This window comes from Amblyraja radiata, chromosome 17, assembly GCF_010909765.2.
Source record: "Amblyraja radiata isolate CabotCenter1 chromosome 17, sAmbRad1.1.pri, whole genome shotgun sequence".
Classification (NCBI taxonomy): Eukaryota; Metazoa; Chordata; class Chondrichthyes; order Rajiformes; family Rajidae; genus Amblyraja; species Amblyraja radiata.
The window spans coordinates 10,824,481-10,838,760 of NC_045972.1; the positions used below are offsets into that span (position 1 = coordinate 10,824,481).

General features: G+C 37.4%; 1 protein-coding gene across 3 annotated transcripts in view; it reads right to left on the minus strand.

Moving 5' to 3' along the window:
- The window catches only part of pmfbp1 (polyamine modulated factor 1 binding protein 1), a 578,164-nt gene that overhangs the window by 476,920 nt on the left and 86,964 nt on the right, over nt 1–14,280 (minus strand). For all 3 annotated transcript variants that reach the window (XM_033035745.1, XM_033035744.1, XM_033035743.1), the window contains one exon: nt 11,598–11,720. In XM_033035745.1, coding sequence (XP_032891636.1) covers nt 11,598–11,720 — 123 coding nt within the window. The remainder of the gene's footprint in view (nt 1–11,597; nt 11,721–14,280) is intronic.

Sequence of the window (14,280 nt, forward strand, 5' to 3'; positions counted from 1 at the left end):
ATGGCTATAATGATATGTAAAACAGCGAGCATCACTTGGATACAAAGTAATTTAAATTTTATTGCAAGAAATCTCTGCTTTTTCTTCTGGAGGAATGCCTTCATAAATGTGGCTCGAATCAAATGGTGTTGGAATTCTGGAGCATTTGCCATGGAATTATAAACATAATGACATAAATGTGCATGTAGTCATCTACTGTAGTCCTGAATAGTACCAATTCAACTACCTTCGAATGGATTTATCAATATGGATAACCTTTATTTCCATTACTGAATACTTGATCTACTTTACATACATAACTGAATTATAGAAACATTTCTCCAATGGCTTTCACTAATTTATCCACCGGATATTATCACTCAGTCACTGATGATTTTCACACCGTTGGTATTCAGGTCACCACTTTTCACTGCTGTTGGTAAGATGGTACTTATTTATATGCATGCACTGACTTTGCATCTATGTAGACTGTCAAATTCCGTGCAAATGAAAAGTTAGCGGTCGAAACCTTAATGACATCTACATTTGCTAGCACTGATTAATATTTGCGATGCTTTTTATTAATACAAAAAAGACCTGCATATTTAATGAATGGCTTCTCAAAAGGAACAATCTATGTGTATTTGACAATGTGTTTTTGTATCATGAGAATCATTTCCTATGCATATATTTATGCATGTATATCATTCGTAATCTATAATTCAGATGACTATTCTCTATTAACATTGAACAAATTGAAGTGATTACTTTTATCAAAATGTTTTTGGTAGGAATCTTTGAGACTGTGATGTAACAAATATAAATAGTCAAAATGGACAGTCGGTTTCCTTTAAGGTGAAAATATACTGTGAAAATGTTTTATGTGGATTATTAATTACAATATGTAGATATTATAAATTAGAATTAAGATCTGGAAGAACAGTATGATTCACACTGTACCAACCTTTGTTTATAAGGAGCTGTCAAATGCCTGAGAAAAACAAGGTCTTAAATTATTACAACAGATCACAATACAAATAAAGCAAATTAGCTTATTAAAATTTTGTTCTCCCAACGCAATATAGGGAAGAAACAATTATGCGAATTGCACTGTTAAATTCCACTACATAAATAGATCTATTTTTCATTAAAAATATTCCAGGATAATTTCCGACAGTATTTGCAACAGTAATTAAAACAGTCCTGAAACGTAATTAATTTAATTCTGCACATTTTTCATACACAGGGGAGACAACACAATATATTCTCAGTGACTATTGGTAGATATGGTGAATACCCAATGTTGAGATAAACAGGAAATGATTGAGATAACCAAATTAGCTAATATCCAACAAATAAAAAAGTTAACATTTTTGGATTAACAATTTTTAAAAGTGGTAGCTGAAAAGAAATGCTTGTACTTTAAAAATGAACATGTTAATTAATCCACAACGCCTAATGACTAAAATAGTTTTGTTGACAGATATAAACACACATTTTGTGGAACGGGATTGCAAACAACTATCCTAGAAAACCAAATACCGTGGTAACTGGAATTGTTTAGATAAAAATAGAAAATGGTGGAAATACTCAACAGGTCAGGGATTGTGTTGACCGGGAATGGCATGAACTTACGCATGTGGGGTACAAAGGTGCAGATGATACAAAACTTGGAAGTATGATACACTGGAATAAGGATTGTAACAGACTTCTAAAGGATATACCGAAAATAGACACAAAATGCTGCAGTAACTCAGCGGGACAGGCAGCATCACTGGAGAGAAGGAATGGGTGACGTTTCGGGTCAAAGTCCCTCGAGGGGCCTCGACCCGAAACGTCACCTCGACCCGAAATAGTCTTGAATATAGTTTATGACAATAAAACACTCTTGTCTTGAGCAGAGACTTACGATGTGTGAACATGTTTCCAGTGGCTTAAGGACTACTAACAGGCCATTAATAATGTAAATCACAAATGAATCAAAGAAGACCCCAAGGAAAAAAAAATGTCCCCAAGTTTAACATTTGCAATGCAATGCAGTGCCTGAAAGGATGGTGGAGGTAGATTCAACAATAGCCTTTAAAAGATAATGAAATAAGAAATAAGCAATAAGAAATTGCAGAGATAGAAAGAAAAAAAAGTAGAACTAATGGTCTTCTATGTCATATTAATCCATGCAGTTGAATCAATCATGCAAATATTGTAGCCCATAATATATTGTAATTTTTTGGGGCTAAAAATAATAACTCTAAACTAACTTTGTTTTTTATGGATAGCAACTGGGATTTTAAACATGCTTGCAAATAAAATACTATAGATGCTAGACATCTGAAATAAGATCAGACGATGCAGAAACTACTTAGTTGATCAGAGAGGGTACATGGAGAGGGAAACAGCATGTAAACTGGATTGTCATATCTGAGCAATTCTGGTATTTGTTCTGACTATGTAAATTGACGTGCAGCTTAGAAGAGATTGTGCTGTTAAGCACTCCATACAGTAAACACCGATACACAGAAAAATGTGATGTGAAGTCAAAATTCCTTATAACCATATAACAATTACAGCACGGAAACAGGCCATCTCGACCCTTCTAGTCCGTGCCGTATTCTCCCCTAGTCCCATATACCTGCGCTCAGACCATAACCCTCCATTCCTTTCCCATCCATATAACTATCCAATTTATTTTTAAATGATAAAAACGAACCTGCCTCCACCACCTTCACTGGAAGCTCATTCCACACAGCCACCACTCTCTGAGTAAAGAAGTTCCCCCTCATGTTACCCCTAAACTTCAGTCCCTTAATTCTCAAGTCATGTCCCCTTGTTTGAATCTTCCCTACTCTCAGTGGGAAAAGCTTATCCACGTCAACTCTGTCTATCCCTCTCATCATTTTAAAGACCTCTATCAAGTCCCCCTTAACCTTCTGCGCTCCAAAGAATAAAGCCCTAACTTGTTCAACCTTTCTCTGTAACTTAGTTGCTGAAACCCAGGCAACATTCTAGTAAATCTCCTCTGTACTCTCTCTATTTTGTTGACATCTTAGTTTTCCTTTTGGGACCAGAAACGGAACTAAAACTAAACGAAGCAGATATTTGGCCTGTAGTTCCTTCCAAAGTTCCACCTCAAAGTATAGGCTTATCTTCAAACACACTCCAGCTAGGGAGAGAGAGAATCGAGCCTTAATACTGTCAAAGACCATGTGAAAGAAATTAATAGACCAATTTCTGCATAGCTAATCAGTCAGTAAGTAAGTGGACTTCATTTAAAAATTGCCAGTACTATACTCATCAACACAAATGCTAAAATACACTATTCATACAAACCCGTATCATTAATGGCAGAAATACAGGAATCATTCTGTATGATTTACTGTTATTGCAAACTTCACCTTTTCATGAATGGGCATAATTTGCAACTGCATCTAAATAAAACAGAAATTTTAGAAACGCATTAAATGTAAACGTTGCATTGAATGAAGGCAGGATTCTTTCCTTAGGGACAGCATCAATGCAAAAGTTCATTACTGAGCCAAGTCTAACGTGACCAGGAAAAAAAGAATCAGACCTGTGTGAAACTTCATAGACCAAAATACAATGGAACAATTTTAGACAATTTAGATAGGGATAGACAAGATAAGGATCACAAATACAAATCTGGGGTCTCGCTTCCAAAGTGAGGGGATGAGGAGAGTGGCAGTGTTCTTAGGTAACATCAGAATGATCAGGTAGTGACTTGGTTGGAGGGGGTGTGGTTTGATACAACAAAAGATGTGCAAAGGTTGCTCATATCTGAATGTCCCTAAATGGATGAAATGAGAAATAACCCAGAAATTATCATAACGATCTTTCAGTTCCAGAGCACCAAAATAAACAGGGGTTTACTGTGTAAGAAGGAACTGCAGATGCTGGTATAAACCGAAGATCGACACAAAAAGCTGGAGTAACTCATGGGTAATATTTCGGGTCTGAAGAAGGGTCTCGACCCGAAACGTCACCCATTCCTTCTCTCCAGAGATGCTGCCTGTCCCGCTGAGTTGCTCCAGCTTTTTGTGTCTATCTTCAGTTTACTATGTAATTTCTTGGACACCAGACTAAAGAACCAAATGTATACTCTTTAAATAACTGAGGAATTATTTATCCAAGAAACAATCAAGTTAAACCACTATGAATGAGATAGACAAGTACAAATCATGGGATCCCTGGGTTAAGGTTTGTTAGTGAAAACCTCTGTCATTGGATTTAGCAGAATATTATCTTTCATCATGTTCCCTTATTTCAAGTATTAAGCATTCTTACACTGCTAATATAAAAACATTAGCAAAGTATTAATTCTATATTTAAGGGGAAAAGTAATTGGTTCATTCAATTGATCCTAGGTTGTATTTCATGTAATTAAATGTTAAATTCTCGCTGAATTTATACAATGGAGATGTATAAATTAGGTAATCTCCCAGCATTATTGTAATTGGCAGCAGTGATCACATTGGCATTGGTTCAACAAACTCTTGTTCAACATTCATTATAGTTCAAGTGAGTTTATTGTCATGTGTCCTTGATAGGACAATGAAATTCTTGCTTTGTTTCAGCACAACAGAACATAGTAGGCATTGACTACAAAACAGATCAGTGTGTCCATATACCATTATATAAATATATACACACATGAATAAATAAACTGATAAATGCAAATAACAGATAATGGGCTATTAATGTTCAGAGTTTTGTCCGAGCCAGGTTTAATAGCCTGATGGCTGTGGGGAAGTAGCTATTACTGAACCTGGTCGTTGCAGTCTTCAGGCTCCTGTACCTTCTACCTGCAGGTAGCAGGGAGATGAGTGTGTGGCCAGGATGTTGTGGGTCCTTGATGATACTGCCAGCCTTTTTGAAGCAGCGACTGCGATAAATCCCCTCGATGGAAGGAAGGTCAGAGCCGATGATGGACTGGGCAGTGTTTACTACTTTTTGTAGTCTTTTCCTCTCCAGCGCGCTCAAGTTGCCGAACCAAGCCACGATGCAACCGGTCAGCATGCTCTCTACTGTGCACCTGTAGAAGTTAGAGAGAGTCCTCCTTGACAAACCGACTCTCCGTTAACTTCTCAGGAAGTAGAGGCGCTGATGTGCTTTCTTAATAATTGCATCAGTGTTCTCGGACCAGGAAAGATCTTCAGAGATGTGCACGCCCAGGAATTTGAAGCTCTTGACCCTTTCAACCATCGACCCATTGATATAAACGGGACTGTGGGTCCCCATCCTACTCCTTCCAAAGTCCACAATCAGTTCCTTGGTTTTGCTGGTGTTGAGGGCCAGGTTCTGTGCTGGCACCAAATGGACAGTTGCTCGATCTCTCTTCTATACTCTGACTCATCCCCATCAGTGATACGTCCCACAACAGTGGTGTCGTCAGCGAACTTGATGATGGAGTTCGCACTATGACCGGCTACGCAGTCATGAGTATAGAGTGAGTACAGCAGGGGGTGAGCACGCAGCCTTGAGGTGCTCCCGTGCTGATTGTTATCGAGTCTGACACATTTCCACCAATACGAACAGACTGTGGTCTATGAATGAGGAAGTTGAGGATCCAATTGCAGAGGGATGCACAGAGACCCAGTTCTGCGAGTTTGGTAACCAGCTTGGAGGGGATGATAGTATTAAATGCCGAGCTGTAATCAATGAATAACATCCTGACATGAGTTTTTGTTGTCCAAGTGGTCCAGAGCGGAGTGGTGGGTCAGCGAGATCGCATCCACCGTTGATCTGTTGTGGCGGTAAGCGAACTGCAGTGGGTCCAGGTTTTTGTCGAGGTAGGAGTTGATTTGCGCCATGATCAACCTCTCAAAGCACTTCATCGCCACAGGCGTTAATGCCTCTGGTCGATAGTCATTGAGGCACGTCACCTTACTCTTCTTGGGCACTGGTATAATTGATGCCCTTTTGAAGCAGGTGGGAACCTCAGACCTCAGAAGTGAGAGGTTGAAAATGTCCGTAAAAACTCCAGCCAGTTGGTGTTATATTGTGTTATATAACACAATACTGCTATAAACAAAAATAACTATAACTTGTTAAGGGAAATGGCAAAGCTGTGTGAATCCTAGGGAATCTACATTTTGGGGAAAGTGTTAGTGTGTACCATGCATTAGTTCCTGTGGCGCACACTAATACTTTCCCCACATTGTACTTTCTCTAGGATTTCCACAGCTTTACCATTTCCCTTACCAAGTAAGTTATTTTTGTTTATAGCAGTGTTCTGCTAGATGAATCCTTGGACGCTGCTCTAACATTTCTATTTTATTAATGATATTGGCTATGAGATTACTTGATTCTTTTAACCCGATGTTGTTTAATTCGATCACACGTAAATTTAAGATGCATTATCATTATGGAACCATAATTGCTGCTTTAAATTTGTTGCATTGAAAGTAATTAGTCTAAAAAGACATCGATAGCTTATTAGAACATATGGGATCAAAAATAACCAAGCTCAACCTGTGAAAACTGCAGGGACATGAGGAAAACTTCTCCATTTTATTTATGAACTTTACAGACAATGATATGGAGACAATGATATGGGCATAATTTGAATTAGCATTGGTTTGCGGTTTACGCAATGACTTTGTACTAATGATCAAGATCTCTTTAAACTAGTGAGACAAACCTGCTTGGGTGCAGCAGAGTGACTAGAAATGGTCATTGTAAGGAACAGTTTTCATTCTTTATCAGTCTGAAGAACCCGAAATGTAATCCATTCCTTCTTTCCAGAGATTCTGCCTATCCCACTGAGCTACTCCAGCTTTTTGTGTCAATCTTTGGTTTAAACTAGCATCTGCAGTTCCTTCCTACACAGTTTTGATTCTTTGTTTTGTTTAGGGCCAGGTGAAGTGGGAATTTTCCTTCAGAACCTTGTAGGAATCGTCTGACTATTATTCAATCATCTTACAGCATATATTTTGGGATACGACAATATATGTGAGAATTGCAATCTGATCTGAGGAAAGACATTCTTGCCATAGAGGGAGTACAGAGAAGGTTCACCAGACTGATTCCTGGGATGGCAGGACTTTCATATGAAGAAAGACTGGATAGACTCGGCTTGTACACGCTAGAATTTAGAAGATTGAGGGGGGATCTTATAGAAACTTACAAAATTCTTAAGGGGTTGGACAGGCTAGATGCAGGAAGATTATTCCCGATGTTGGGGAAGTCCAGAACTAGGGGTCACAGTTTAAGGATAAGAGGGAAGTATTTTAGGACCGAGATGAGAAAATCATTTTTTACACAGAGAGTGGTGAATCTGTGGAATTCTCTGCCACAGAAGGTAGTTGAGGCCAGTTCATTGGCTATATTTAAGAGGGAGTTAGATGTGGCCCTTGTGGCTAAAGGGATCAGGGGGTATGGAGAGAAGGCAGGGATGGGATACTGAGTTGGATGATCAGCCATGATCATATCGAATGGCGGTGCAGGCTCGAAGGGCCGAATGGCCTACTCCTGCACCTATTTTCTATGTTTCTATGTAAACACTAATCTACCTGGTAAAATGTTTTTCAATAGATTTTGAGGAATGAGCAAGTATTTATTTTCATAGTGCGCAGCATAAGAAGGCGTCCTTTATATGTTTCATTGCAAGACCTTAGATTAGTTGCTAGGATTTATTTCATAATATTCTCTCAAACTGCTGTCAGTTCAATTTTTATTAACATGACAGTAAATGCCAAATTCAAAGAGCATTTAACAAATGAGAAATTTCAAATTATTCACAAAAAAATGAAAAGGAAGGGAAAAAAGTTACTAATATTCATGGAAATTGCAGTACCTCAGCATTAGCATTATCCTATTATTGCATCATTTTCCAAAGTGATTGTCATCGAATATTGAGCAATCAAAAGCTACTTAATAGATGGGGTTTTTTTTTCTACTAACAATATAATATTGTCAATATGTTATACATTTCCTGAGAAATACGTTGCACAGCATGTGCCACAATAATCAGTTTTGGAGGAAAGATGCTCAAGAAAATCTAAGAACGCAATTTCGCTAATGTGAGCAACTAAAGAATAATTAGTTGTTAATGTGAAATGATCAACAGCATTCTGAAATCCGAGTTCTGAAGCAACTAAAACGTGCACGTTAGGCTCTAAAATAATACATGTTCTCATTTTATTTGAGACATGTTTCATTGTCATACATGCATTTTAAGAATGTAACTATGAACAGGGTAAACCATCTGGCTTTGTGACCCTGCTACATTTGTTATCAAGATGATGACTAACATTCCATCTCGCCACCATTTTCTTGCTCTATCTCCATATCCCTTTGTTCTCTTAATATTGAGAAATATATCTTTTTTTTACTAAATCCAATGACTGAGCCTCAATCCCCTCTGAGGATAACAAAAATCTACAGATTCACACACAGTTTAAAGACATCTCATCTTAGTCTTAAATTATTCTGATACTGTGATGAACTCCTGGTTCTAGACACTCCAGCTAGTGGACGCATCTTCTCCACAATCATCCTCTGAGCTCCGAAAGAATGGTGTGCTTTTCAATGAGATCCACTCTCACTTTTCTACACTACTCAACTCTAAGTCTACTCAATCTATTCTTATTTTGCAAACCAGTCTCCCAGGAACAAGCCTTCTAAATATTTGTATTACTCCCTCTATGGCAAGCATTTCATTATTTAGGTGAGGTGACCAAAATTGATTTCAATACTCCAGATCCAGTCTTAACATGCCTCATACAATTGCAGTAGTAGAACATTTTAAATTAACAATACTCTTGATATTTGTAGACAAAGAAACAGTGTACGTTATTTATATTTTCACTATTTCCTGATAATATTTAGATATTTTTGTTATATGTACAGTAAAGATGATCCATGGTGGAAGAGTATTACATTTGGCCTGTGGACTTCCATGCATAAAATAAGCTACTTAATGTAATCATTTATTGCTAAAAAAATGTATTAATAGGCTATTATTGAAGAGAATGTGTCTTTGATCTATCCTTCTGAAAAACTAAGCTTTCAATTAAGGATGAAACCATTCAAGTTAGAGAAAGCATTGCAAAGACAAGCAGGCAATGAGGACCTCCACAAAAATCCAGTCTCGCGATGTGGGCTTCACAGGCTGAGCCAGCATTTAATTCCCCACCCCTCATTGCTCTTGAGAATGGGGCGGTGAGCTGCCTTCTTGAATTGCTTCTGTCCTTGAGGTGCGAGTGTAGTCACAATGCTGTTAAGGAAGGAGTTCCATGGTTTTTACCTGGCAATAATCATGGTGTGTGGTTTGGAGGGCAACTTCCACGTGATGGTGTTCCCATGCTTTTGCTGCCTTTGTCCTTCCAACTGATAGAGATTGTGCATCTGTCTGGTGTTGTCTAAGGGAGTTGGTGCAGTGCATCCTATACAGTAAATGGGATAAACAGCTGGTTTTGTGCATCAGTGGTGAAGCGTGTGTATGGTTGTGGATGAGGTGCCCATGAAGAAGGCTGTTAGGTTCAGTATGATATTGAGCTTCTTGAGTGTTGTTGAAGTTGCACTCATCCAGGCAAGTGAAGAGTATTACATCACACTTCTAACTTGAGCCTACGTAGGTTTTCAGGATAGGTTTTCTTCAAGAAACGTTATCAAATCAACAATAGTTAGATATAGAGATGGGTATTATATCAAATTTAGCAAACAGCCTAACAATAATTGAACACTTATCTAATAACGATCTAACAATGATGATGAGTTCAAGTTTAAATGGAGCGACACAGAAGTTATTTATAGATTAAGCAAAATCTGGTCAATTAAATGTTATAGTTGACAAATAACAGGTCATCCAACTGGGAACTAAAAAGTATTTTAAAAAAATATTTAAAAATGCTTAAAGATTAAAAACAGTCCTGTCGGCAAACCATAGGAAGAATGCACAAGCCTTGGGAGGGAGCACAGCCCAAGCGTGTGGTTGAGAGTCGAGTGTTTAATTGTCAAATGTACAAATATATGGAACAATGAAATTCTTACTTGTTGCAGCTTTTACAAGCTCATTAACACAATATAACAACGTATAAATGAACAATAATCAATAATACAGTGGGATTAGACTTTATTGCCTTCCATCACAGTGAGGAACGTGGGGAATCCACTGTGGTGGATGTTTATGTTAACTTTTATGTCGTTGTGTGTCTTGTTGCTTTTTTTTAATACAGCTTTATGGCAATTTGAATTTCACTTTCAATTTCAGAAATGCAACCCAAAAAAGTCCTTGTTAGATTGTTGCTGAGGTCGGATTATGTTGTATGATTCAAGAGCCAACATTGTTCTTAGACTTGGATGCCATCATTCTTAAAATTGCCCGAAGGATCCCTTTATATCTCTTCCCTCTCACCTTAAACCTATGGTCTCTAGCTTTATACATTCCTAGCCTGGGAAAAAGCTGTGACCATCCATCTTATCGTTGCCCCTCATAATTTTATAGACCTCCATAAGTTCATGCCCAAGGCTCCTTCGCTCCAAGGCAAACAATCCTTGTCTTAATGTATTTATGTTTTGAATATTAATCAATCCATATCAATTAAATATTTAAATAAATGTATTCATTTTTATTTTAAGTTTTTTTAAATTTAAATCCTTATCAAAGATTTTTTGAAAGACTCTTAACTTTAATGTTTAAACATCATTACTAAAACAGACTTCATCATTATCACCTTTCTGTTTCTGGAACTCTGCTCTGCACAAAATCACATTGTCGCATTCACCAACATTGTAACCGTGACTATTCACCTTCTCCTCAGCTAACAATGCTCCATTCTATATTTTCCTTGAACCTCGTCCCCTTTGACCTCTCGCTTTCACATCTTACCCTTCCATATCTCTCTGTCTCCCTCTCCCAACTCTCAGTCTGAAGAAGGGTCTCGATCAGAAATGACACCCATTCTTTCTCTCCAAAGATGCTGACTGTCCCGCTAAGTTACGCAAGCATTTTCTGTCTATCTTTGGTGTAAACAAGTATCTGCAGTTCCTTCTTACATATTTTTAATGCATTTGACTGCAAATATGTTTTACTGTGACGTTGTGGAAGACGCTAATAACTCTTGAGGCTGGAAGACAAAATTATCTCAACAGACCAAGAATTCCATTGCCATACATCGCACAGCAATGGCCGAGTAACTGAGAATCTTATTCATTACATAAGCAGATCTTTAGACAAAATGTTCACTGTGCTGATGGCTGATCTCCTACTCATTTCTGAATTTGCATTGTAAAGTCCTGGCTTGGAATCAGGAAAATCTGTAATAAGCTAGTAATTCATTATGGAAGCACCAGCTGTGAATCAGCATGATTCTGCCCAAAGTGAAAAAGATATGTTTCATGATATCTAACGGCTTAATAGCAATAATTGGAAATGGTTTTCGGGCAAAATAATTAAGCATTACTTCAAAAAGAACTGATTAATTAACAAGATCTTTTATTCTACCTTCTCTGCATATTTTCCATCAGAATTCATAGAGACTTAAACATGGGACTACTATTGCAGCCATTGGTGTGTTAAAAGTATTCCAACTTCCTAACTTATGTCAATTTTGAATACATATGTCTAAGGATGTGGAAATAAAATAATTTAATAGGAGCACCTGTTGAGATCTTGTATGCTGGAGGGCGGTCTTCAGGCTGTAGTTTTCTGATTTTAGGGATGTGTTCTCCACTTGTACCTTTAAGACTTCTTCCTCAGAAGATCCAAGTTTAAATCGCAAATCCTTCATATAAAGCAAAAACAAAACATCAAGGATATTTTGAACACTGATATTACTCTGAAAGTCTGACTATCAATCATGAATGGCTATGATTTTAAAGCAGCTTTTCTCTGGAAAGGGGAGGGGCAGAGCCAGTGAGGTTGGGGGAGATGGTGCTGCAAGATGGGGTAGCAAGGTAGGAATAGTTATGATCTTTTCCATTCAAGGTTAATTTTCCAATAATGATTCCTTAAAGGATATTTCCCAGGCCCCATTAAATTATCTAATTTAATCCAAGTTAAATACCATACTTTTTGATTAATAAGGGAGAAAATACAATCACTGTGTAGGAAATGCATGGAAGATGCTTGCTCTTCCCCTGAATATTATTCATACAATGTACGGTTTAAACAATATCAGATATTTTTCACACGTCACTAATCTGTTACACTGTCAACTTGGAAGGTTGCCTGTAATCCAATGAAATAATTTAACAGAAGCAGTGTCTTGTTTCATCTGCAATAACTTTGTTATACCTGTGGGAGTAACCATTGCACTGCATCCTCCAGCTTCCGCAGATCACCCAAGTAAACAATTTCACTGATTTTTCTGAGAAATGCAGGCATTTCAAAAGTGTCTTATTGCCATATGTTCCAGATAGAACAATGACATTATTACTTGCTGCAGCACAACAGAATATGTAAACATAGTACACTGTAAACAATATGATAAATGAGAGAAAAACAAAAAGATCAGTGTGTATATATACACACACACATACTCACAAGTACACACACACACAGACACACATATATATTTTTTTTTACACACACACACAAATCTGTATTACTAAAAGTCTGTTCTTGACTACTTCCTGTTGTTCTGTATATTAATTTTAGAAAAAACGCTGCCACTTAAGGCTGTGATTTTTGGCCATCTTACTCAGAGTCCCCCTCCGCTGCACAGGACAAGAACATTTTTCCGATTGATTAAAAATAAAAGGGTTATTAGTGTTTAAAAAATGTTGATATTCTCTCTCCTGAAGGCCACGCCCCTTCAGGAGGGACTATAAAACCCGGAAGTGTTGAGTGCCTCAGTCAATCTCTGCAGGATGGGGGAGCGAGAGGGTCACGCCTCTGATTGAATAACACTGAACACTGTCTACTAAACTGTGAGTGTGGTTTTACTGACCTTGAGTGCCCTTAATGTGGTTTGAAATTGAAAATGTGGTGGTTGGTTTGAAGTAAAAGCACAGCAAATAGTTGGTAGTGGTTGGTTTGAAGTAAAAGCACTGCAAATAATTGGCGGTGGTTGGTTCGAAGTAAAAGCACAGCAAATGGTTTGTGGTGGTTGGTTTGAAGTAAAAGCACAGCAAATGGTTGGTGGTGGTTAGTTTGAAATGGCAAATGATTAAAAGTCTAAACTTGACAACTTCCTGTTTGCACTGTATATTGATTTTAGATAAAACGTTACCACTTACGGCTGTGATTTTTGGCCATCTTACTCAGTCCCCCTCCGCTCATTAGGTGCAGAGGATTCTTCCCATCAATGAAAAATAAAAGTGTTATTGTGTTTAAAAAATGTTGAGAATCTCTCTCCTGTCAATCACGCCATGAAGGCCACGCCCCTTCTGGTGGGAGGGATTATAAAACCCAAAAGTGTGGGTGTGGCTCAGTCTTGCAAGATGGAGGAGGGAGAGGTCACTGAGCAGTAAATCAGACTCTGTCTGAGCGGTAAATCAACCAAACACACTGAATGTCTACGGAACTGTGAGTGTGGGGTTTATGCGGTGTTTTGTGTGGTTTTATGGTGGTTTCACCCTGCTTGAAATGGTATGAAACTGCATTTGAATGTGGTGGCCTTGCACCCTGCATGAAATGGTATGAAACTACATTTGAATTTGGTGCCCTTTCACCCTGCATGAAATGGTATGAAACTGCACTTGAATTTGGTGGCCTAGCACCCTGCTTGAAGTGGTAGGAAACTGCACTTGAATTTGGTGGCCACGCACCCTGCTTGAAGTGGTCGGAAACTGCACTTGAATTCAGTGGCCTTGCACCCTGCTTGAAGTGGTAGGAAACAGCACTTGAATTCGGTGGCCTTGCACCCTGCTTGAAGTGGTAGGAAACTGCACCTGAATTTGGTGGCCTTGCACCAAATTCATGTATACATTATTTTGGTGCATTATTTTTAATATATATATATGTGTGTATATATATATATATACACACACACACACACACACACATATATATATATATATATATATATATATATATATATACACATATATATATATATATATATATATATATATATATATATATACATACATATATACATATATATATATATATATATATATATATATGTATGTATATATATATATATATATATATTAAAAATAATGTATACATATATAATATATATACATATATAATATATATATACAAAATATATATATGTGTATAATATATATATTATACATACATACATACACATACACACACACACCCACACATACACACACATATATAGATTTTATATATATATATATATTGTATCAAAATAAACAATAGTAGTG